The sequence below is a fragment of the Anopheles coluzzii genome, chromosome 2 (genome assembly GCF_943734685.1).
Source record: "Anopheles coluzzii chromosome 2, AcolN3, whole genome shotgun sequence".
NCBI lineage: Eukaryota > Metazoa > Arthropoda > Insecta > Diptera > Culicidae > Anopheles > Anopheles coluzzii.
This window is the reverse complement of record NC_064670.1, coordinates 90,383,290-90,409,312: the sequence shown is the minus strand read 5'-3', so window position 1 is coordinate 90,409,312 and position 26,023 is coordinate 90,383,290. Positions and strand designations below refer to the sequence as shown.

General features: G+C 50.6%; 1 protein-coding gene across 4 annotated transcripts in view; it reads right to left on the bottom strand.

Moving 5' to 3' along the window:
• Window positions 1–255: 255 nt before the first annotated feature.
• The window catches only part of LOC120951645 (uncharacterized), a 39,559-nt gene continuing 13,791 nt past the window's right edge, over window positions 256–26,023 (bottom strand). For 2 of the 4 annotated variants that reach the window (XM_040370450.2, XM_040370453.2), the window contains 9 exons: window positions 23,110–25,523; window positions 22,395–23,042; window positions 20,185–20,311; window positions 11,339–19,618; window positions 7,764–8,236; window positions 7,421–7,675; window positions 7,035–7,342; window positions 6,738–6,946; window positions 256–6,576 (listed from right to left, as the gene is read on the bottom strand). In XM_040370450.2, the coding sequence (XP_040226384.2) occupies window positions 6,428–6,576; window positions 6,738–6,946; window positions 7,035–7,342; window positions 7,421–7,675; window positions 7,764–8,236; window positions 11,339–19,618; window positions 20,185–20,311; window positions 22,395–23,042; window positions 23,110–25,523 (12,863 nt within the window). In that variant the 3' untranslated portion in view covers window positions 256–6,427. The remainder of the gene's footprint in view (window positions 6,577–6,737; window positions 6,947–7,034; window positions 7,343–7,420; window positions 7,676–7,763; window positions 8,237–11,338; window positions 19,619–20,184; window positions 20,312–22,394; window positions 23,043–23,109; window positions 25,524–26,023) is intronic. The other 2 variants (XM_040370451.2, XM_040370452.2) reach the window with 2 other exon arrangements.

The following is a 26,023-nucleotide window of genomic DNA, read 5'->3' as shown; positions in this document are numbered from 1 at the left end:
CATGCTGCTCGTGTTACACACCGCTGCTGCATTGCTCGGTATGCGCACTTCTTGTGTTCAGTTTCTCTACGAATCAACCCAACCATTGCCGCGATGTGTTTGATTTTTGTTTGTTCTTTTCTTTCACAGTTGATGTGACAATGTTATTCTATTTAGCATTATTTAATTATTTTAAGAAAAAACGCCCCAAATCAAAGACTCGATATATCTGAATGTATAACATATTCCGTACACAAAATTCCACAAACACAGAGCTAGAGTGCAATACAGGTTTCTTTTTTTTGTTGAGTCGGTTTTTTTTATTAGTAAAGTTTTGTCACTGCAACACACTCCTCCTCTCCTTCTCCTCCTCTTTCTCTCGCAACACAACAATGGAAGAAAGATTTGGAAAATGATGATATTATCTCTAGTTCGAAGGAAGGAAGAAAGAGCTTATACTATTGCACTTGGTTTTCATTGCATCAATTCTGACATTATTCAAACGTGTGTGAGTGTGTTTGCGTGTGGGTGTATGTGTGTAAGTTTTCCCTCTTTCCTCGTCTCGTCTCTTCGTTGGCCGCGCGTGGCACGCATAGAAGGAACTCCCTTCCGAGGGACTCCTTTCTCCGGTGCTAGCCCTTTCACTTATAATGATTTTAATATGTTCTGCCGTTTTTCTTCCATTTTCCTTTTCTCCTGTTTTACACACCAATCACTTGTTTCTGTTTTCCTTTTTCTTTTGTTTACATTTTCCAACACACAGCGCATAAAGAGTTTGAGCTAGGAAAATGTTTCCACAACTCCAAACAGTTGCTTTTCTTTGCAAGAATTACGTAAAATATATGTGAAGAAGAAAATCATCACCATCCATATCATTATTATCATCAAGATTAAACTAAAAAAAACAGCATATACGTGTCTGGAGTTTGTCCATCATTTGTTCATTGCACACCTTCGCTAAGTTCTGTTTTTGCTTTCTTTGCTTCCACTCCTTCCCTGCTTTCCTCTCCATTCTCCGTGTTGGCAGCTACTTAGAATATAATTCATAATTGCTACCATCATGCATTTATACATGCTATAAATATATTTAATGTGTATATATATATATATATATATTTGTTTGTATGTTTCAAGTGTATATAATGAGCATCCGAATATGATTTGTTCCTTTTCATTGAGGTTGAGAAAGGCTGAAGGAAACTGAACTGTATGAAAAACGTGTAACGCGCGCCTAACGACTCACCGACGTGTGATCATCCACCTGTCTTCTGCTTGCTTGTTTGCTTGTGTAGGGATAAATATTAGTGATGTTGCCCTATAAGAAGGTGCTGCCCCCCCACATCCCGGTCGTTTGTTTAGTAAAGATAATTTTCAAAAATGTTTCCGAGTTATCCTAAGCAATCATTCATAAGAGGTCAAAAACCGGGAAACGGGGCTTAAATATACGACCGCAAACCGCAAAGAAATTGCGCTCAGTGTGACAACAGTCTGTCAAGTGTTAAGTGTTTAATTGATGAGGCATTCCATTTGCTAGCTTTTCACTTCCTTTTTTCCTTTCCTTTTTTTGTTATTTATTTATTTGCTTTCGCTTCTTTTCTGGCATCCTGTCTGAAATACACTAAAATCTCTACAGCTCTACATGCGCAAGAAGCGGCATAACGGGCTAGGCCACCGCAAATTCAAATTCAACTACTACAAAGGTTCACGACACACACACACGCACACACACACCAACAACAAGAACGAGGCAAAAGTAAAGAGAAAGTGCCGTAAAAGCGCGCAAAAGCAACACTACCGTATAGAGAGTACGTACTACTACTACAAAATGGTTTTTTTTTTGCTAGGTATCTTTAAGATACAACCTTCTGTGTTTAGCTGTTTGTTTAGTTTGGGTTTTTTTGTTTTGTTTGCTTTCTAGTTTGTCTATTTTTTCCGCACCAAAACCCAGTCTGGTTTGCAAGGGATGCGGCGGCGCTCTGTGCTAGTGTTTTATCTACAATTTTTGCCGCTTTTCTGCTAACAGCGCAACAGCGCCATCGTATAATAATACCGTGTGTTCATAAGGATGGAAATTGCAAGCTGCTCACAGCAACAACAAAAGGAAAAATAAATCATTCACAGGAATAGACCCCCCAAATGCACTGCCCCTTTCTGTAAGCAGTTTTTCCCTTGTTTTCTTGATTGCCTTAAGACAGCATGATCATCATTCCCACGATCATGACCGATCGGGAAACAGATACATGGAAACCTCACTAATAAGAATAATAACATTAGCGATACATGAATGTGTCAGCATACACTAGAATGGGAATGATAATACTAATCGTGCGTAATACTTATCATGTAACTAATATCTAAAGGAAAATAATCTCATCTCTTCCACACGACGGCAACGAACGACGCGGCGCGTCTAACGAAAATTTGAAATCCCTCGGCTTTGGCAAAATGTATCCTTGTGTCCATCCTTATACGATCTCTCTTCCCCTCTTTCTCTGCGGGTCTTTACACAACCCCATCTTCTTGTTGAATCTCCCTTCCATTCCTATTATTCCATTCAACCATCGTGGCGCTTCATGTTGCTGGTTCTAATTAACGCTTCTCTCACTACACGAAATTGCAATGAATGATTGTACTACTGCTTTTTTATACAAAAAAAGTTGGTATGCAACAACAAGCTGAACTTCCCCGACTCACAACAGTACAATATATATATATATGTATAAGTAGCATTCACTGAAGTAGAACGCACGGGATGGGGTGATGGTGGTGATGGTCGTGTGAACCGAACAGCTACGATAAGCGCGGTGCGTGCAAGTACGCAATTATAAGCTACTAACGATTCATCATTTCTAATTTTCTTGATTGCCTCGCGGTTGTGTGTGTTTTTTTTGTCTTTTGTTTCGCCCTCCATTCTAATCAATCAGATAATAAGACAGTTGCGTTGAGCCAACATTAACGAACAAACTCTGTATATCGCGCTGTACCAAGCAGCAGCAGCAGCAGCATCATCATCATATGGGTATGATTTGGTTCTTCGGTTTATTGTTTTGCGACAGGGGACGGGGAAATAAACGGATACTACACAAGCCAGTTAAATATTACCCTTTAAATGTTAGAAAACTAACGGTGCAAACGTTCCCTACATTAGCCTAAGGCCAAAAAACACAAACGAAACAAGTGGCCCAATCAACTGTGCCAGAGTAAGCGAATGTATGTATATGAATGGTCTTTCGCAGACAAACTCTTTTGAATCAATTGATATTCCTTTTCTTTGAATACTACAGTTTTTATATTGTTTGTTACGTATTAATAATTATTGATCGAGTGCATATAATACTACATTTGATGTCTCCTCTTCATTCTCGCTGTTGATATAACTGGAGCTAGTTTAGCCCACTTTATTAAACGGGACAAAGGGGTAATAGTCGCAGGAAGGTTTTCTTCAAACGTTGAACACAACTAACAACAAACAAAAACGTCGTTTTATTGTAGTTTTTTTTTCTACGGAATATGCACAAAAGTATTCTCAAAATCTTATAATGTGCATAACCAAAACACAAAAAAAAAAACAAAACAGAACCAACAAACACAGATGTCCAAACACAAACATCAGGGTGAACATTAATAATGGATGTGTGGATCAGAGTTTCGTATACCTTAGCTATATCGGAGCAACGTTTCTTGTTTTTAGTACAGAATGCTATTTTTCTACTAGTTTTCTACCGATTCAGTTATTCTGCGTGGTCATATTCAGCAACGACGCACAGCAGACTGGTCACAACAATTGAATGGTCCTTCTTCATCGCATCGAACCACTGCGCTACCGAAACAAACGCGAGTCGCTAAGTAGAGCGACTACGACCGGGTATGGTTGAATTCCGCCAATGATTCTACTATTATGATGATAAATACTAATCTTTCTAGTGTAGTATCGTGCACAACTCTTCCTATCGCTCTATCTCTGTCTCCCGTGCGTGGGAGTGTCTGTTAGTGGATGAATTTAATCTCCCCTCCTCAAGCTAGGGTAATGTATAACGAGGAGAAGGAAATCTATAAGTAGTACATTCTATTCGCGAAGTTCATAAGATTTTTTGCGTGATTCATGTTAGTTGGTTGGTTGGTTTTTTTGTTGCTTTTTTAGCTTGTTCTACCACCCCACCATGGTTCCGCGTGTGTATAATATAATTGTTTATCAATAGAATTATCTTTACAATTGTTTTCGTTTTACAAAAGTACGTGTGTATATTGTACGTATGCGTAAGCACACACAAATCACCAGTCAAAACGCTCGCGCGATCGAGTGCACGAGTTATTTTTCTTGTGTGTGTTTTTCGAGATGATCCTCTCCCCATCATAATTTCTTCAAAGTGTCCTGTTGTTGGTTTGGTTTTTTGTTTCTTGTTAGTTCCACATTATCTGTATCTATTTCAGAGTTTTATAACTTCAATCAAACATCTACTTTTCTGTCCCCTCTCTCTCTCTCTCTATTTTTCAGTTTACTGTAAATTGATTAACACTGTTCTAGCCGTTCGTTCTTCGTTCGTTTTAAGAGCAGTTCAATAAATTGATCAAAGGTCGATTCACAAGACTACTTGCTTGTTCAGGCTCATCTAGAATAATGCTCTCTCCTCTGTCTCTCTCTCTGCTTGCTTCATCATCGGCCATATTACGAATAAACGAATATGGTGATAAATCGTATCATTATTATAATTATATCATATAAACATGGTCAGTCATTTGATTGGTTTTTGTTTTGTAAGAATTGTAAATATGTCGCTAAATTTGTTTTTATGCTTCTGCATTTATGCCACGTCTCTGCCTGCGTGCGTGTGCGTGTGCGTGTGTGCTTGTTGCAGAATTTTTACATACAAACACACACACACCAGCAGCGGGCGCACTCACCCACCGCACCGCACCGCACACACACACACCCTTCGTCTACATATTTGCATATTACATATACATCAGATTCAGACTCAAGAGGAATCAAGTGTATAACAACAATCAGCGTCAATATGTGGTATGAAAAAGTTTATAACAAGAAAAAGATTTGCTGCTCGCCCTGCGCTCGACAAACGAAGCCGTCCACTGACTATTGCTTGATAAAGTATTAGTAGAAGGTGGATGGGGGGTGGGAAAGGGGGTGTGGAAATGTTATATCACGCATATGATGTACCAATGAGCGGGCGCATATGATATGTGTCCAAGATCAATTGTCGATGTCCACGCTACTCTCTCTCTCTCTCTACTCGCAAATAGGACAAACGGAAAACTCAAAACGATCAAACCCTACCCTATTTAGCTAGCTGGTTCACTATGCCCAACACTACCTTCTTCGCTTCTGTTAGTAACTAAACGCTTTCTATACTCGTTCAATTCTGTTACATAGAGTTGCATTTTAAAAAGGCAAACATTTCTCCCTTCTCCTATTATTCCCAGTCCCATTAGTGAGCGTATAATAATCCTTCAGTAGATGGATGTACCATGGACGAACTGATCGTTTCGAGGCGCAACAATCTTGAGCTTTAGGGCTCCACAGTCTGGCCACTCTGATGGAGCATAATAATGTGTTTGATAGTAGTACTAGTATTGTGTGACGAAGTAAACGAACACGTGTTTTTTTCCTGTTTGCATAGCCTACAAGAGTGCTGAACGTTCTGGTCCGAAACATTCTTCCTCCCTTTCTCCCTTCTTCGCCTAATCTCATTCGATATGATTGATCGCGGTATAAGATGGTAAAGATGAACACAGAAAAATTCATTTCTTCTCTCGCATGAGGTGATTGATCATATATGATTTTTTTCATTTATTTTACTTTCTCCTTCTTTTCTACTCTTTTTTTTCTCTCATTTCACTTTTAAGATCTTATGCTTCATTGTGTCTCACTCGCACTTCCCACATGCTACAGGGGAATTTCTGCACGTTCTACAATATTGTTGCTTTCCTGGTCGTTGAAAGCATGTGCGATGTCACCCTTGCTTTCCTTTCAATTACACTTATCAAATCTTACTAGTTTGCGAAAAAAGATCTTTCGCGTAAACCTTAACCTAGGGGTTTCTTATTAACCACAATATGTTTTATATATTGTATATAGGTTGATTGCAAAGCAACATCACAATTCTATTTCCACATTTCCTTAATCTTAGATTATTAGTAGTGTGTGGTGGTGAGTGTGTTTCCTTGTGCATTATGAGCTCGATGGAACTCCTGCACGCAACACACAAACACACACAGCACACAGCACACATGTTTGTCCGTCGCATATCTTCATTTGCTCGTTAGCTAACTCGTTTTACTATGCTTGTTGTAAGTTCTATCAAACAGCGCTAAGGATGGAGAAGATTGTTGAGGGGAATGGAACAAGGGCGGTTGTAATTACTGCTATGGGTACGGAAGGAATCTGGCTCTACTATAAGATTCCTCGGCTTTCTACGGGGGGTTCTGAAAATTATGTGGAAAATTTAGCATTTTCCAGGGACGGCCGCAAAACCAGGGCCCCTTCCACCCAAAAGTTGGGCCGATTAATCATATTCTGCCACAGCGACAGCTCCTTGCCGGTCGAATCCATCCACTCGACCGCTCTGCCATTGTGTTTGCCTGTGCCGTAAGCAAAGCAAAACAAACCCATTGCAGCAAATTGAAGTGTCCCATTGTGGGGTTTTTAATGAAAACAAATAAAAAAAAGAAAAAAGAAACATAAATTAGCACAATAACATCCTCGTGGCTTGTACAGCCAACACTTCTACCGAAAGACTTACCGTTTCCGAGCGAAAAGCGAACGCCGCCTAAAAATTCGTTACTTGCCAGCCGATCGTGATCCCATATTGTAAGCTCCAGCGCGCGCTCAGACAGTTCTGCCAGCGAAACGTCTTCGTACACGAAGGTGTAATTCCACACCGGAGAGTTCGTTCGTTTGATAACGGGCGTTTTTTGTTTCGAGCTTCGATTCTTATCCGGTAGTAAATAGCTGTTATTGTAAAGGAAACAAGGGTCAAATTAGCAAAATTCTTTTAAAAAGGAATTCCCCGCGTGCAGAGGTGCAAACCCGCACATACCTCTTGCAGAACGCGTCACAGGTACCGTTCGACTTGATTGGTTGTAAGTGTTTCGCTTCCTTTACCAGCACGTGCAGTGCGCCCTTGCTATGGCCGGAAAGGGTCGACGATGAGTTGGACGTGAGCGAGCGTGTGCTAAACTTGCGCAGGTTCAGCGTCCCGAAGCCACTGCTGGTCGAGCCACCACTGCCACCGATAACGCCGCTACCGGCACCCATGATGCCGCCCCCGTCGGCATCAGCTGAGACATACTTTAAGCCAACGATAATGTCGCCCTTGTACGCGGACAGATCTTCGAATGGTTCGCTCTAAAATGAAGCAAAAGTTAGCGCAATGTTCCGTTTCTGTTTGCGCCGACCACCAAGCGTGAAGCTGCACCCCCTTACCCGCTCCTGAAGCTGATACCACTGAGGCTGCGGGTTGTCAAACACCTTGTCCTGCAGACCCATCATCACCTCGCCGAGAAAGTCGTTCCTGCCAAACATGTCGGAATGCCACACCGTGATCCAAATCGTGCGCGTTTGCAGACTGTTCAGGCTCATGTGAAACCGCAGCACTTCGTCGAACACCGGATTCAGCGTGTGTTTCTTTACCTTCGTCTTACGCTTACCGCTCTTCGATTTGTCCGGCAAAAGGTAAACCTACAAAATAAATTGAAATTTTAGCTAATTTTACATAACTACTCATGGTGACCGGGATCAAATCAGTCCAAACGCTCTCCGCCCCTACCTTTACGTAGGGATCGCTGCGGTTTCGCTTCGTATCGACCGCCGCCAAATCCTTGCACTGCTTCACGTGGATCTCGAGCGCGCCCTGCTTGTAGTTGTACTGCATACCGAATTCGATCTGTCCGCGAACCGTAACAGTACCATAGCGGCCCTCCCCGGCGCCGGAGTACACGCTCGCCATCGAGTCCGATCGTACACCGAGCGAGCTAAGGCTGGCGCGATTCTGATGCAGTGCCACCAGCCGGTCGATGTCTTCGTCCGACTGGGACGGCCAATTGTCGCTGGTCCCGCCGGCCGATCCGACCGGCGACGACACGATGCTTCCACCCTTGTGCTGCATGCCATTCGCCGTACCGTCGCCCTGCCGGTCGTAGCCGTCGCCCGCTGCCGAGCGCGAACCTCCGCTGCCGTGCGGATCGTCCTCGGTGCCAAGAGCGCCTGTCGATCCCGTCAGCTCCGGGCTGTTGCTTTCCTCTGAAAAAGCAAAAAGGTTTGATTAATTCAATTAGCACGCAAAACATTTTTTAGAATTTTTATCCAGTTAAACGCAATTGCAATTTGAAATCTCACTTGTGTGTGTGTGCGATACCTTTCTTTTACGTACGTAAGATCAAGGTTGAACATGCTTGTGCACGAGTAGAAAAAAATCACATGCAAAAGCCAAACGAGGTAACATCCCAACCACAGTTACGCCGGTGGTGGTGGTTGTGATAAAGAGAGCCCTTCCCCGACCGTCTCTCTTCGCTCCAAGCTCATACAGGCGCTTTCGAGGCTAACCTAATTCGATCTCACCGAGGATTGCTTTGCTCTCCCGAAACGGAGAGGCCAACCGTTTCCGGCAGCAGACGCTAAACTTCTTGCGCAAACTATTGTCCCCGCTGCTAACGTCGTCCAGCTCGAGCGATTCGAGAAACCGATCCGACACCGACCGAAAGCTATCGTTCCAGCCCCAGCTAGCGTTTTTATTCAGCTTGCGTATGGTGCTCTTCTGCGACGGTGACAGCGCATCGTAATCGGGACCAGCCGCATTGGCCGAGCCGGCTAGGGCCACCGTGGTGCCGCCTAGCTGCAGTTTGTACGCCTCAAACGCGGCATCGACATCTTCGTCATCGTTGCCGCCCTTGCGCTGCCAGCACGATTCGGCGGAGTTACTACAGCACCGCCAGCAACGACACCACGAACAGCAGCATAACAAACCACTCCAGAGTAACAGGGCACTGCAGCCGCATGTTCGATCAGTCGTCCGCGCTTCAGCGCTTCCACCACTTCCTTTCGCTGACCCTTTTCTACTCGCACAGCAGCCAAACAGCTTCAATTTCCACCTTCTTCGGGTACGTTTTCTTTCCCTACCAGTCGATCCTCCTCTATGGGCGGAAGCATTTCCCCTATTCGGTTCCTTGCGCGTGTTGCTGTGCTGGGAGACAGTTCCCTTGGTTTCCTCTGCATTTGAAATGTTCACAACACTAACACTTTCCTTTTCCTGTGATTTAAAGTGTGAATAGCTGTGGACGGTGCGCTTTTTCTTCTTCCACCATTTCACTTTGCCCATTATCGTCCTTATCGACGCTCTTTATCACGCGCACACACACGATCACATTTTCACTCGAGCCTGATGCGCCTCGAAACGGATCAATCGCAGGACGGGGACTATACGCTGTGCAGGTAGCTTCACACGTTTGTCTGGTGTGTCGATCACTTACATTTACCAATTGACGAGATTCAATAGTCGCTGCATACACAAGATTCGGTTCTACCCGTCTCCCCCCAGCAGCAGCAGAAAGGGGCGACCTCCCGCGAACGATACAACCTTGTTCATTCTCCACCACTGATTGACGACAATGACGACTACGGGCACATATGTACGGGTGACGCGATAGCATATCGAACATGACCATCCAATGCGAATTAACGCTTCCCCCGGTTGCGACACACCTATACACAAATCGCACTCTTCTCGGTGAGCAAATACATATGTGTTACGCCCTTACCCGAGACAAATATCTTCCTCCTTGCTGGAGGAGGAATATCACAGTGGAGCACAAATATAATTGACACCACGGGTCAATTACTCTCAATTGGCCCAGATCTAATGTGCCCTCTCAGAACTTCTAACGATCGTGAAAAACTTACACACACACGTTGCAAAACAAGCCCGAATAATCAAATGGGGAGTTAAATTGTAGATTAATATTTAACATAATATGCAAGGAATTAATAGACTAAATTCTATTAATGGGCACTCGATATTATTTGATACCTTCTGCTGTTAGGTTCCAGTTTAAGAAGTTAATACACACGAAGAAATTGTCGGCCCTATGGTATAACCTTCAAATGCACGGCTTCTCAACAACCAATCTAGGCTCATCCTGAGTTTAAATCTAGAAAGAACCATACGTAACTGACTTTTCAAAATCTTATTAAAACCCCCTCTTTATGGATGAAGATCGACTGAAACTCAACGATCGTGTACTTGTGAACATATGAAATACTGGGATCTGATGACATCTCACAAACAAAATTGAGATCAATTGGGAATATATATTCCAAACCTCAATTTAACACGTTAAGCGCCGTGTCATATAAATTCGCATGACGGTTTTGCTCGCCGTTCAGCTTTGCATCTGACGCTCAGTAAATCTCTTGAGAACGAAAGAGGTAGGAAAGAGAGAACGAGAACGACATGTGCTACGCCGCTTATCGCAATGAAACAAAAGAGTGATAACAATTGCACGAGAAACTGTCGCTCTCATCGCTCTCTTGCCATGCGCTACGTGCTCACTCAAAAACTGTGACGTCAGGCCGGCGGTCAAAGTGTTAATAGCAACGATAAAAGTCTATTTAGTGATTGAGTGAAAGTAAACATGGATTTTTTTTTGTAATATATTACAAGTTGATTATTCAAATATGGTACCATTGCACACCAAAAGAAAGACTATGGCATAAAATTGAAGAAGAATAAATAAGTTGAGAACTAGATAAACACAAAGTTACATACAACAAAGCGTTATAATTTACTTTTTGATGCGCTCCAATGACAATTTCATAATTCGTTCACGGTGAAATTTGAAACTTCAGTGCAAAATGAGAAGAAAAAAATGTTAAACTTATATAATTTACTGTAGAAAACGTTTCAAATCGTTGAAGCATTGAATACTCTTTCATTTGATGTATAAAATGTAAACCACATTTTGGTAAAAAAAAGTTACTTAAAAAATTCACGTTTACTTGCTCTCTATCGCCAATTAGACCTTAAGGGCCGAATTAATCCACCCCATCCTCCATTAAACCGAGTAAATAGCGACATGATTGATAATTTCAATGCCTTTTGATGCATGAGCTACTATACTGTTTATTTTTTAGTTGGACTGCATGGCATTCTGTGAAAAAAGTGGTCTAATCACTACCAGACTTGAACAACCAAAATGAACAACAAAACAGCTATTTGGTGAACTAGCCAAACAGCACGTACGTTGTGTAGCGACCGATTATCTATAGTCCAAAAGAATTTAGTTATGCTTGTCGTTTAGCCATCATGACGTTCTGAACCGAGCCTACAAAAACCCCTGTGAAACTTACCATTGGACAGTTGCTGCATGCGATTACGCCGCTCGCGCCTTGGATACGGTGGCTGCAGGCCGGGCGCGGACATGGCCCGCTTAGGCGCGGACGGTGGCCGATTAAAGCCCGGTGCCCGGTAGCGCGCACTTTTCACATTGTTCTGCAGGAAATGGTACACACTTTGCGACTTTTGTCCCATGCCCACACTACCACCACTACTACTACCGGTGGTAGCGGATAGCGGTTTGGAGGAGGCACCACTGACCACCAACGATGATCCCGGCGTGCCCGGAGCGGACGAGCCGGCGGACGAGGACGCTACCGACTGCATGATGGTCTGCAGATTCGAGGTTGGTAGTCGGGGCAGCGAGTTGGTGGTGCCGCTGGTCATAGTCGTGTTCTGCAAGCTACGCGGTAGCGTAGATCGAGAAGCCAAGACCAGCCTGTTGCTGCTGCTCCCCTTCATGACGCCTTCGTCCGAGTCCGTATCCTCCTCGTCGGCCGCCACACTGGACAATCGGCGCCGACTGCCCGATGTGGACGAGCTGGGCGGGTAGTGTTGATGGTGATGCTGCTGATGAGGTTGCTGCTGCTGTTGCACTTGAAGATATTGTTGATTATAATGGTGCGATTGCTGCTGTTTCGCTTCCCACAGCTCTTCCCGATCGCCGCCTATGCTGCCGCAGCTCCGTACGCGGTCCAGCTGCTCCTGGCTAAGGTTTTGATTGTTAAACAGCAGATCGCCGGCCGATCGGCGCTTTGCTACCAGTATCGATTTCGAGGAGGACGAGTTGTCCAGCATGGACAGCTTCGTGCGCGAGTCGCCGTTCGCGAGCAGCGCCGACTCAAAGCTTCCGCGCCACGAGAACCGCTCGTAATCGCTCGCTTCTCCTCGTTCCTCGCCCACCATATCGCTACCGGTGCCGGAGTACGGATACTGATACTGTCCCTGCGTTCGCTGGTCGCTTAGCAGCAGGTCGTGGCTCTTGCTCCTCGGCAGCATCATTGCGTACGAGGCCGACGACGACGACGACATACCAGCAGCACCACCTTCGCCTGCTCCCATCTCATCCTCTTCCTCCGGCCCACCGGTGAGAGTGGTCGGACCGGGTGCTATCGCTCCCACGGCCGCCCCTCGTGCCCTGTGATGATGGTAATGATGCTGACGCTCGTTGCTCTCCGACGTACTGCTATCCTCATCGTCCTCCGTCGTGGTAGCCGAAATGTGCTGATGGTGATGATGGTGATGGTGATGCAGATGATGATGGTGGTGTCCCACTGCACCGGTCGCTGACGCACTAGCGCCGGCCGCACCGATTCCACCGCCCGGTAGCATTGTTTGACCCGATTTGCGGTGACTGCTGATACGATGTTGTTTCGGCGAGACGCTGGCGTGCGATTCGCCACTGCTGACTTCGTGCATCAGCGCCACCAATCGACTCCCGATATGGTGCATCACCTTCGCTATCAGCGGTGGCGACGAGGAGGAACTGTTAGCTGCGCCAGCCGTGCCCGCAGCTGCCGGTCCGTTCGCGCCCGTATCGATGGGTTCGTCGCTTGTGTCCACCCTTGCCGGAGGCTCGCTCACAACGACCTTGGAAAGGGACGCCACCAAACGCTGATAAACGAAGGCAGTCTCTTTGCTGAGTGGCGTTTGATGGTACGGTGGCTGATGCTGCTGTTGCTGCTGCTGAAGGTGATGATGACGATGGTGCGCTATCAGCGGCGATTCTTCCTTCTGCGCCACCGTCACTAGGCCACCGTCGCCGATGTCACCCTCCTCGTCCTTGCGGGCGCTGCTCCCGTCAAACTTGCTAATGATCTGCCGACAGCTGGCCGAAATTTCCTCCTGCAGCCCGAACGGATTGCCACCGACGACGGCGGCCGCAGCCGCCGTCCCCTCCAGGTCGGAGCTGGTGTAGTCAGACGAGTCGTACGAGTCGGACCACGTGTCCTCGCTGCTCAGGTACTCGACGATCTCGCGCACCTGCTCGTCCCGTATGCCCGGCACCGTTTTCATCAGCCGCGTCAGCTCGCTCTCGAAGTACACCAGCTGGGGCGGTTTCGTACGCATGCTGGCGGCGCGCGGCCGAGCGACGGGCGTGCTACCACCCTGCTGCGGTGTGTTCGACCCGCTCACGCCCGGCGTCGAGCCGGTGGAGTTGGGCAGCTTGCGCGTGTTGGCCGAGGCGGCCACGAGGGATTTGAAAAATTGGCGCATTTTCGACATCATCAGGTTCGTCTCCTCGTCCGAGCTCCAGTTGTTGAAGCTGTCCTTGCGCACCAAGTTCACCAGGCCTCCCTTTGGCAGACCGCCGGCCGAGCCGGGCGAGATCGGTGGCCGCGCGGTGACGCTACTTTCGGGCGCACGTTGCGCCTCCGCTGAAAGCATCTCGCTTCCGCCCTCTTTGATGTCCGCCTTGCCTTCCTCCAGGATGGGTTCCACCGTCGCCGTGGCGATTGCTTTCGAAGCCGAGCCCGCTTGGTCTTCCTTTAGCAAATCGTCGTTGCTGCCAATGAAGCCACTGTCCCGGCTGGTTTGCTTTCTCGAGTTTTCGATCCCTGCGACTGGTAGAAGTGATGGACTGCCAGGCGCCACCAGACTGCCACCCGCATCGAGCGGAATCGACGGTAGCGGCGTTTTTCGACTATCCTCCGACTCGGATCCAATCGCTCCCGGGCCAGCGTCCCCAGTGAGCGCATGGTGCTGCTGCTGCTGCTGTTGTTGCTCAGCCCGCGCCAGCACTGCGTCCATCTTCTTGGCCATAAACTTTTTCTTCCGCTTGCCTATCGTGTCGTGCAGTGAGGCCGATTCCGTCCGTTCCTGGTGCGCATACAGCGCAGAGGCCGATTCGTCGCAGGTATCCGTCTCGGAAGAGTTGTCCAAATCGCCGCTTCCACCGATGACAGCATTCCCGGAGCTGGGGCCACCACCACCGCCACTCCCGGCGATCATACCAGTCGCATCGTACGATGAACCACCACCGGACTGGCTAACGTTCGATCCGATCGACTCATGACCGTGCTGCTGCTGCTCCGACTCCTTCCCTGCCAGCAGCAGATTGTCCAGCGAGCTGTGGGACCGAGTCGCACCCCTCGCCCTTACCAGCCGCTTGCGACGCTGCTCCGGACTAGCATGGCCCTCGCTATCACTACCCACGCTACCACCACTTCCGTCCGAACCGTTGCCACCGCCTCCATTGCCAACGCCACCACCACTAGCGCCGCCGCCATTCCCCCGATCGCTGGTACTGTTGTACCCGAGGAAGCCGGTCAGGAAGTATTTCTCCAGCCGGGACGACGCCAAATCGGCCACCGAGTCGGCCGAATGGTCTCCCTGCTCGTCGTCCTCCGGATCGTGGCTTTCGAACGATGCTCCCGACAGCCGCGCCGCCGACGCACTTCCCGACGCCGTCCCACTGCCCAGCGAATCGTGCCCATCGCTGCACAGCGAGCTGCTTTCTTCCGACATTTCGCTCTGCTCGTCGTGCAGCATCATGCCGTACCCGGTTCCTCCCGCCGCATCGGCGCCATCCACAGCTCCGCCGTGCTTGCTCGAGCTGCCACCACCACCACCAACGTCCCCGCTGAGTCCGTAGAAAAAGTACTTCTCCAACTCGGAAGCCGACAACCGATTGGCCGGATCGCGCCGATTGTCACCATCGTCGTCATCGTCGTCCTCATCGTCTCCGCCGCGGCCGCCAGCGTCAAAGCCATGCTCACCACCGCCAGCTCCCCGCGCACGGCCCCGGCCCCGCTTGCGACCATGCGTCCCTGCCGATCCGCGACCCTCCATCTCGCTATCCTCGCAGCTTTCCTCCACGATCGTGTGGAGCGTAAAATCGATCGCCGTCCGGTTGTAGCCGCGCAGCTCCTCCTCGCGATCGTTCGCGAACGACATCTCCTCGCTCGAATCGTCCAGATCGGAATCGGTCGCCGTGGTCGTGGCGAACTCCTCCTCGTCCTGGCTAATCTCCTCCACCCACGAGTCATCGTCGGCCAGCCCATCCTCCAGGCAGATCACCGCCGACAGTGTGGCCGAGCCGGTCGTTACGGTAACGTTTTCACCCTGCGTCACGTTACCGTTTTGCATGTCATCACCGTCATCATCGTCGCCCGCGTAACGTTCCATCTCACTACTGTACAACTGAACCGCCGCCGCTTCCTCCATCGAGTCAAAGCTCACAAAGTTCTCACCACCATCACTACCAACACCATCCGCCGCCGCGTCGTCATTTTCACCTTCCCGCTGGACGGGCACACATTGACGGGGGTACGATTCATCACAGTCACTGCCACGATCAACACTGTCGTCACTACGGGCGCCCTCGTCCATGACGGGGCGGTGGTCCAGCTCCAGCGGCGCTCCAGCAGCAGCGATCAATGTCGTCGCAGGGTTTTGTTCATACCCCTCCGTTGAACTCTTTCGATCGTGCTCAGCAGCATCCGCACCAGCAGCAGAAGACGACGATGGCTGCTGCACTGCTGCTGTGGTGTGTACGTGGTGGTGCTGCTGCTGCATGGTACCGCTACCACTACTACCCGCCGGACGCTGCGCTGGCAGACATTCTGGCAGACTGGGGCAGGTCGTTTCTGTTACACTCGCCGTCGTGTGCTTCAGCAGCAACTGCTGCTGCTGCGTGACCTCATCGGGTACGACGGCGACGGACGGCGAAAGAACGTGAACCACTTCTTCTTCACTGGCCCGCTCTGCTGGCCCGCTTTCGGGTAGCACCAGCACCGTTGTGGGGGTGGAGGAACTTGCTACGTTTACCTGTATCTCGGCCGCTTCCAGACCCGCTTCTTCGTTCGTTTCGCTGCCGTCGTTTACACTTTCTCGATGATCACTGGCAACGCGAGACGATGGGCCAGCAGCCGTGATCATAACAAGACTCGTGAACTTGTTGCTGCTGTTACCGTTGCTGCTGCTTTGGGGTGTAGTAAGGGGTGATCTTATGTCGCCCAGGGCAGCAACCGAGCAACCCGTACTGCTGGTCGTGGCGCCTCCACCAACACATTCACGCTCCGTCGTCGCGTCACTGACGCAAGCATTCGCGCACCCCTGCGCTGGTGTTGGTGTGCGCACGCGATACACACCTGTAACGCTGCTAATGCTATTACCGTCCGTGCACGACGACGACTCGCCCGCTTGATGGTGTGCGTGGTGTTGTGGTTTCTTTTCCACTTTTATGCTATCGCCCTGCTGCTGCTGCTGCTGTTCGGAAGGGTGTTTCTGCTGGCAACAATCTGCATCGAGCGCAAGCGTGTCGGGTGCACCTTTCTCTTCTAACTTTTGCTGCTGCTGCTGCCGCGGTTCGTTGTGTGCGTACGTTTCACCAGCATTCGCGCTACGTTCGACGTTTGCTGGTGGGCTGCTGCTGTCAGTATTGCCGCTTATGCGGCTTCCTCCTACCACCTCGTCGTCGCACTGCCGTTGTTCCACATTGCTGCTGCCCTGCTGCTGTTGCCCGTGATCTACCAGCGCCATCGCTGCGTTGGCCGCTTCAGTCGATGATGGGGCGGACCGACGTCCGCTACCTACGATCGATTCGTTCTGCTCTTCGATTGACACCTCCGCACTTTGGCGAACCAATTTATCGTCCGTCTGCTCCTCCGCCCGATCGGGGGATATGTTTTTCACTCGCTTTAGCACCACTATCCCTCCACTACCACCACTGTCGTCGTCGTAGCCCCCCGCGGGGGGAAAGCCTGCAACCTCACCGTAACGGCGACGGTTCGCTTCCGCCTTTATCGATTGATTGTCGTTGTTGTTGTCGCTGTCGGTATCGGTTGGCCCTTCGCCATCATCGTCGTCACTGCTGCCGCTGCTGCCGCTGCTCCCCCGTCCCGGATTAATCACCATTACTGCGCTGAACCGCTTCCCACGGCCACTGCTACCACCAGCACCGCGTGGTAGCCTTCTTTCCTCCTCCTCGTCGTCATCACCGTCAAAGCAACAACCGTCATCATCATCATCATCGTCATCATCTTCCCGTCGCTCGCCGCCGTCCTCGCTGTCCGACGACGCGGAGGAGCTGCTGCCCCTTTCCCTCAGCGACGAGGCGGCGGACGAGGCCGAGGTGGCGTACGGGCTGTTGCTATTGCTCCCGCCGGCCAAATGGAACGAGTACTTTCCCACCCGGACTTTACGGGTGCCGCCACCGCCCACCTCTCCCTCCTGCTGCTGCTCCAGGGCGGCGGTGGTGGTGCTTTCCGCTTCACTCGACGATGCACTCGACGATGACGGTGAGGATCGGCCGCCCGTCTGGGCCAGATGGTACAGCAGCTCGTACTGCAAGTGCCCATCCGGCTGGCCCTCCCCTACCATCACCATCGTGCTATTTTTAGAACCCTTCCCCAACCACTCACTACGGTCGCACTGTTTCACCTCCTTGCGTTCGCTTGCTTCCTCCACCCCGCGGGAAGTCGTCGCCGTCGCCGCTTCCCTTGCTTTCACTACGGTTTCGTTAGCCGCGGGCGGCGTATCGTCGCCATCGTTTACCGTTCGCTTATCGATTCCCGCACCCGGTCGATTATCACTCGCAACTCGATTGTCGTCGCCGTTCGCCATATCGCGCGCTGCCCCAAACTGCTGCGCCGCTGAAGCTTCTACGCTTTGTTGTGGGGCGGTCGGCGGTTCGCGCTGCTGTAACGCGATATCGGGCAACCCGTCGGGCGACACAATAGCAAGCTGCTGCTCCATCGTATCTAATCCTGCAGCACCGGCTGCGGCGATGGTGGTGGTGCCCCCAGCTGATGACGGTGCCGATGATGATGTTGCCGCACCACTGGCACGTACATTACTGTCCGGCGCAATCTCGCGTGTTTCGGGCCGACGCGTGCGGCCACCGCTATTATCTTGCGCTTGAATGGCGATGATATCGTTCGCTGCGCTCGCCGTAACCGGAACGGCGGCCGTAACCGGGAACTCACCTGCGCGCACTGGTGGTACAACAACACCGCCCCGATGTAGCAGTTGTAGTGCAGCGGCAGCGGCAGCAGCAGCAGCATCAGCTTCGTCGACCACCGATGACGACGACGACGAATCGCGATCAGATGAACGCAACGAAGAACAGCGGCGGGCGCTATCACTTACACTACCAACCGCACCAGTAGGCGACGATGGGGCTGCTTTCTGCACATGCACTCTACCACCAACACCAACACTAACACTGCCAGCAGTGGACGCGTTTGATGCACTGACTGCACCGACAGTCGACACAGGGCTCCGACCAGTTCCGAATACTCGTTCCGATTCCGCACCACCACCACCACCACCACTACCGCTACCACTCTTGCTGTGTCGCGCAGTAAGATGCTTGCACGTGCGCACTTTCGTAGCCGCATTTCGCTCATTATCGCTGCTGTCATGGCTTTCGGATGTGGCACAGGTTGCTTCGAGCAGTTCGCGACGCGCACTACCACCACCAACACGGCACGCACATTTCGGATAGTTGGGCAGCTGCTGCTGCTGCTTTCTGCCTACGGTCGACGGTTCCGGTTCCGGAGCAACACTACTACGCACGCTCGCCGCCTCACTTTCGGCAAACTTTTGCCACAACTGCTGCATCAAATCCGTGCGTATCGCAAACTCTGACGATGCGCCACCGGCCAGCGTGTCTGCTGTAGCACCACCAGCGCCGTGCATTAGCAGCAGCTGCTGCTGCTGCTCGTACAGCCAGCTCTGGAAGGCTGCAATCGGCACTGGGACGGGCACCGGCACCGGTATCGGTACGTACTGCATCTGTCGACGGTTGCAGCACTCACAGTGACAGAACGGCTGCGACGACGGCGCAGACGTTGGTGGCTGAGTGTCGGGCTTTCGGGTGCCGCTCGCTTTGGCTGTGCTACCGGTCGCCGCGTTCGCGCACTGCCCGTGGGATAATCCTTCACATTTCCCCATGCCCGTTGCCATTGCAAGCATCTCGTAGAAGAAGGCACTCTTCGCTTCGTCCGCACCGGGCATCATGTCGGGCTCGAAATAGTCCCAGTCGCACTCGTCCAGCGGGGGAGCGGAGGCCGCCGCCGAGTAACGGTGACGCCTGGCATGCCGCATCGCGGTGGAGGACGTGGTCGAGCTGCTGTCGTACTCTTCCTCCTTGCTGGACGAGTCGGAGCTGAAGAACACCAGCCGGTACTCTTCGTAGTCGGGCGGTAGCATCGCGGCTGCTCCCGGTCGAACGCTCTGCTGGCCACCGATCGATTGCATCCGCCCAGCAGCTTCCGTTTCCGACGACGAGTAGCCCCCGAGCGTGCCGGACTCGTCGGTCAATCCATCCGCACTGCTATGGCACTCGTCTGTAAGTGAGGGGTCGTGATTGCGCCAGTGCAAAACACGTGGAAACCGGGAATCGTCCCCCAAACGGGATGGCAACGAGATGATTTATAGAACAGAAGAGAAACGTTTTTTCGTCAGAACAAAAGAGACACGCAAAAAAACATACGCACAACGCTATGCCTAGGTCTACCACCGTACTTTAAAGCTCGTCACCTTCAACTGTTAGGCACCAGAACACACCAGAGAGTAGAAATTTTAGCACATTATACAAGCATTATTCTACACACAGAGAGGGAGAGAGCGAAACGCAAACAAACCCGAGCCCTGCAGCGCAGCGAATGTTAGTTGAGCGGTTTGGAATTAGAAGCAAAGGTTAATTCTAGTACGCAACCGTACTTCCCAACACACCTACGACACGTGCGTTCTTGCTTCCAAAGGCACGCCACCTACTAAACAGCTTCCCACACCCGTTATTAGGCACTCATTAGCGACGCTTCGACTGTTACATACACTCCACACCACACCACACACACACACAAGCGGATTTCAAATACATTATTCAATATCATCATTACAACACACTTACGGTTGGCATTGGATGGTTTGCACTTGTTCTCTTCCCGGCGCTGCAGCACCACCTTCTTGAAGATGACGGCGGCCGCTTCGACCGCATTCTGGATCTCCGCCTCGCCAAGGGTGGTTTTGTTGTCCTTCTGTAAGAGCAAAGCAAGCAAGCAACAAAAGAGTCATGCTTTACTAGTTCATACAATTGTAGAATCAAAAGAACTGATAGAATCTGAAACTGATTCGTGAATCGGAATAAATATTTTGATTGTATCAATTAACTTGAACGCGGGGATTCAAAACCGAGTCCTGAGTTAAATAATTGGAAAAAATAAAATAAAAACTAAAAATAATAATTATTGGTATAGTTTCAAATGAACGATCGATCACGACTGTTGCGAACGCGACAATCCAGATTTTTATATTTCTTTCTAACCATAAAATAGAATAAAATATGATAGTTCAAACATACTCGAGAACAGACGTACCATCAAGGAGACAAACTTAATGTAATCCTAAACCCTTCAAGTAGGGCCATCAAATTAATAACGACGATCAAATTAAATTGAATATTAAATACTTCATTCAGTTTAATAATTATGATTTCAAAAGGCCTGGTTTGTTCCTGGTTTGAATAGGGTTATTTTAGAAAAAAAAAACATAAACCATTTTTTCAACCGTCATTATAACACAAATCAAAAATCATGTTATACATATGACTGAAGTTCATTTTTCTTCATCAAGTTCATCGCAAACTATCAATCATCATCGATTGTTGGTCAGAACAGGCCTCATTATAAATTCACGTAAAAATAAAGATTGAATAAATGAATGAATCTGCCTGTGTGATTGATGATCCTTTTTCGTTGTTGTTAAGATCTAACTAGATCATGTCGTCTTACACATGTTTTATTTTACTATAAAATTGATTTTTTTTTTGCCATCGGTTAAAGTTCCCGAATCGGAATCGTACTACATCTGCCATTGGCCATGACGATTCATGTGCACGTTCGGCATTAAAACTGACTGACATAAGTATCAAAAGTTCCAATAAAAAAAAAAAATAAATTTAAGAGCCCAAAACCAATGTTGTGTAATATTCTTCTTCTTCTATCTGGCGTAACGTCCTACGCGGACATGTTGGTCTATAATATAGGCATTCGAGTCATAATTCATTACCACACAGCCGGATAGTCGATCCTTGCTACTGGAGGACGGTCCATTCTAGGCTTGAACCCACGACGGGCAAGTTATTGAGACGTTCGAGTTGACGACTGTACCACGGGATCTTGTAATATTCATTCGGTGATTCATTGATTGGATAAGGATTTATTAACTATCAAAGAATGCACAAACTAGAGGTGTGCCAATTGAACCAGAACCATGCAGACATGAAAACGAGTGCTAACATTCATGGTCATTTTGAAATAACAAACAAAAAACCCTTCCAATATGCGCAGATTTAGAGAAAAAAAAACAAGAAATGGTCGATTTTAAACTGTTTGTGTGAATCGCTTTCTAGGGTCAAATGATAGACTGTCAATATTGGCTTGCTTTTCATGCGATTACCCAACGGATTAATCTTTGGTTCTTCCGATTCACAGACTTCACATGTATTGCTGTTTTGAACGAAAAAGAACGAAAGAATCACACTCACGTTCACTCACTTTCATTTAAAATGACCGAAATGCCCACCTCTAGTATAAACTATCACCTCCGCACTTAACATCAAAACTCTTGTTAGGTAACGTGATGACTCGATTTGACTAAACGATTAGCTGAAATTAATAATCTTGGATCTTTTATAATATTTTACAACAATCACTGATCAAATCAGACGTGCTTATAGTGAAAATATTGAATAACTGCAATAGCTTTCAATTTTAATGTCTTTTATGGCTAATATCGTGGGACAAATTGTAAGTTACTGCTATGTAACTTATATCATTTGCTTCCATAAGGTCAACTTTCCATAACTATTCTCGATTATCTTACGAAAGAAATGTTATTTTTAATTCAAACTCTTATACAAAAAATAACCATGAATCTTCTTGGAGAATCATTAAATTCATGATCGCAAATATTCAATATTGATCACCAATTTAAATCTTTCGAAGCTTCACAAACAATCATAAACGTTTTGCACGGCTCAGTTTCATGATTCGATTCGTATTTTAAATGATTCTCGTAAAACAAGTTTCAACCCAGTCACAACATTAACACCATTCTTACCGAGGAGGGTGGTTTGTAGGTGAGGTTGATATGCTCATCGCTGCTATTGTCGTCCGACTGATGGCCGGCACTCTCGGAGAAGATACCGTCGTCGAGCGATTTCGACACGTCCACGTCCTGACCGCGGCTGCCGTACTTTTCCTCCATCAGCTTCGACGCCACAATGTCCAGGCTTTTCGAGTCTCGCTTCTGCAGCCGCTGGCGCTGCAAAATCTGCTGGAAGGCCGATATCTTGCGCTGCCCAAACGACTGGAAGCCACCGATCGCACCACCGCCCGTGCCGGCTAGTCCTCCGCCGCCACCGGGCACGTTACCGGCGAGCGTCGTAGCCGACCCGCCGTAACCGCTGGTGCGCGTGTTGTTGCTGCTGCAGCTCGACTCCGTCACGATGCCGGGCGAGACGGACGACGGGCCGCCACTGCCTGCTCCGGTGTCCGGTGTCTGGTACTGTTGCGCCCCGTAGCTTCCCGGCTGCAGGTTGGACGCTTTCGACGTGATCGTACCGCAGTCGAACGATTTGATGTTCTTCCTGCGCGGCGAAGTGCTCGACCCGATCGCCGACGATGGTTTGTGCTGACGATCCTGCAGCTCCGTCAGTGGTTTCGGTGAGGGAATTTTGCTCGAGTCTAGCTTTTTCGAATTATACACCTGTGAAACAATTACAGTAGAACGATTAGGTTTCTATCGCAGAGCACCCGGCACCCAGCACGATTACCTGTGTATCCTTTTCCGGATGTGACAACGACCGACGAGTGATCGGTTTCGGCGGCTTTGCAGCAGGTGCCTCCTCCGAGATGGAGCGCATCGTTTCCGGTTTCCTTTTGGTTGGCTCACTGACATGGGCAGCAACTGCTGGGCCGCCGCCAACAGCACTATCGACGCCATCGATCATGGCACTAGTGCCGCCGCCTCCCAGCTCGTCCTGATGATCGTACACATCGCGCGATTTCCGGCGTGATCGCAACCGATCCTTTCTATTCGCCATTCCGTAACTAACGCCCGGCGTTCCGCCCACCGAATCGGGACTGGAATCGTTCGGTACAAATGGCAGCCTTTGCTGCTGCTGGTTCTGCATCAACATGAACGCTTCGTTGCCGCCTCGTTCCGCCTCCTCACCGTCCTGATAGCCGACCGTCTCGATCGGTCCGAGCGAAAACCCTTGATCCTCGTCGTAAAACTCGTCGTATCCCGACGACGCTGCTGCTGCTGCTGCTGGTCCACCGCCGTACAACTCGTAGCCCATCATCATCGTACCGTCCTCCGCCGCCGCCATCGTTTGCTTCGCCTCGGCGAACGTTTTCTGTTTGGGAGATGAGGAGGAGGATGATGAGGTGGTGGTTCGTTTGTCAGCGGTGTGCGGGCCGTGCCCGGCAACGCTATGACCAGCGCCACCGATCAGCAGCTCGTCCCTCACGTGCTCTTGACGTACCAGTCTCGGCGAGCGGCTGCCGCCCGGTCCGCCGCCCCCGGTCGGTATTTCCGGCAGCATGCGGCGCCCCTCGCTCACCGTTCCCATGCCGAGCAGGGCGGGCGGCGCGCGGGCCGCCGGCGCCATCGTGTACTCCTCGTTGCTGTGGCTGCGCACCTTGATCATCTTCGAGGCGACCGCGGACGCGAGCGAGGTCGAGGAGGAGTGGCTAACGCCGGCGATCGGGCCGCCGCCTCCGATCGCCGCTCCCCCCACCACACCACTGCTGACGGTCGATGCCGAGGGCGAGGTGTTGAGGTGCGTCGGGAAGTGCTGCTGTGAGTGGAAGGGACGTGGTGCGGGTGCGGCAGGTTGGGGAAAGAGAAAGGAGGCTTTCTGGCGCGGCGAGATCGGCATAAACTTCGGCCCGTGCTGGTGCACCGACAGCGAGTTCATCGTGACGCCGGCCGGCGCTCCCCCGGTGCCGGTGCCGTCCGTGCCGACCAGCGAGCTGCACGAGGAGGCGGCGGCCAGCGCCATCGGCAGCAGCACCGGCGCCGACTGGGGGCCACCGGGCGCGACCGGCTGCTGCTGCTGGGCGGGGGCCATGGCGCCCGCCGGAAGCGTGTTTTGGCGTGCAAAGTCGGGAGAGCGCTTGATGCTGTGCGGTGACAGTTGCTTTTTGGGAGGGGAGGTGGGAAGCAATTTCATGTGCTGCTCGGGATTGGGGAGTGTGGCCTGGCGGGTCATTTGGTAGCTGCCGGGGCGCGCTCCGCCCCTACCGCCCGGCCCGACCTGGTGCGGGCTGGTGCCGGCGCTTTCGCTCGCCCCCGGGCCCGACTCGGTCCCGCTGTCGGGCGACTTGTTAAACACCAGCCGGTTCGGGGAGGTGGGCAGCTGGCGCTGCTGACCTACCGGCGGAGGTCCCTGCTGCTGCTGCTGCTGTGACTGCAAAGGCTGCGTTGACAGGGACGAAGAAGAGGGTGAAGAATGGGATTGGATCTGTAATAGGAACGGGTCGTTCGTGTTCGAAGGAAAGGTGGACTGACGTACAAAGGGGGGAAAGCGCTGCTGCTGCTGCTGCTTGGACATGATCGTATCGAGCCCGTCCCGCTCCGGCGACTTCGAGTACAGATTGGTCCGGCTGTTCGGCGAGGAGGACATCATTATCTTCGGCCCACTGCCGTGCAGCGGTCCACCGCCGCCAACGCCGCTCCCCCCCTCCAGCTGCATCTCGTTCGGTTTGCAGGGCAGCGTCGACTGTCGGCGTATTTTGTAGCGCGCCGCGAGCGGCGACCGATGGTCCGACCCGGTCTCGTTGTCCGCCTCATTGTCCGTGTGGTACGGGCTGGTGCCGTACTGGGGGCTCGGGCTGAGCTGCTGCTTCGGCGACACGGACGCGGCGCCCGGCGGCATCAGATTGTTATTGCTGCCGTAGTAGATGGCGCCACCGTCCGGGTTCGGCAGCGTCGACTGTCTCGGGGGCATGGCGCGGCGCAGGGCCGCCGACGGCCGATGATTGCCGCCCATGTGCTCCTCCGCCGCCGCCATCGCCTCCTCCTCCTCGCCGTACTCGTCCTCGTCCGCCATCGAGAGGGGATTGAAGTAGGGATGCTTCACCAGCGACGGGTAGCTGCTTTGCGACTGCTTGCGGGGCAGGTGCGGGTTCGGGTAGGGCTGCACGTCCGGGTCGCGCGTGGCCCCGTTATCATCTTCTGCATCTAAACAAAACAAAACACGACGAACCATGGATTAATTAGGGGTGCAGTGCAGCAAATTCCCATTGTTCCATCTCTTGCTCTCGCGGACTCCCGTTTCCCCGTTTGCTCCGGGTCCTTTGGCAGAGCGGAGATGAAATGCCACTACCCAAAGATGATCTCTACCGAGCCTACAATGATACAAGGAGCAAGTAAATGTTCCCTCTTTTGTGCGCTAGTGATGGAGTAAAAGCGGATGACGATGGAGCGATATGGCTACAGAAGAAGAAAAAAAAAGCACGGCAAAAGAGCATGAAAAAGACTACAGAAATCTACAGATGAGCAGCGGCGGGATGATTCTCCGAGTGGTCACTTCCACCTTCATCCCTTCCCCAGCATCCTCCCCCTTTGGTGGTTAAAGGATGTAGTGCATAGTTTAGATGATGGCGATGATGGGCGACCGATAAACAACACCCTGTGTCTCGCTCTCTCTCTCTCTCTTTCTCTCTCGCTCAGGTTCGATG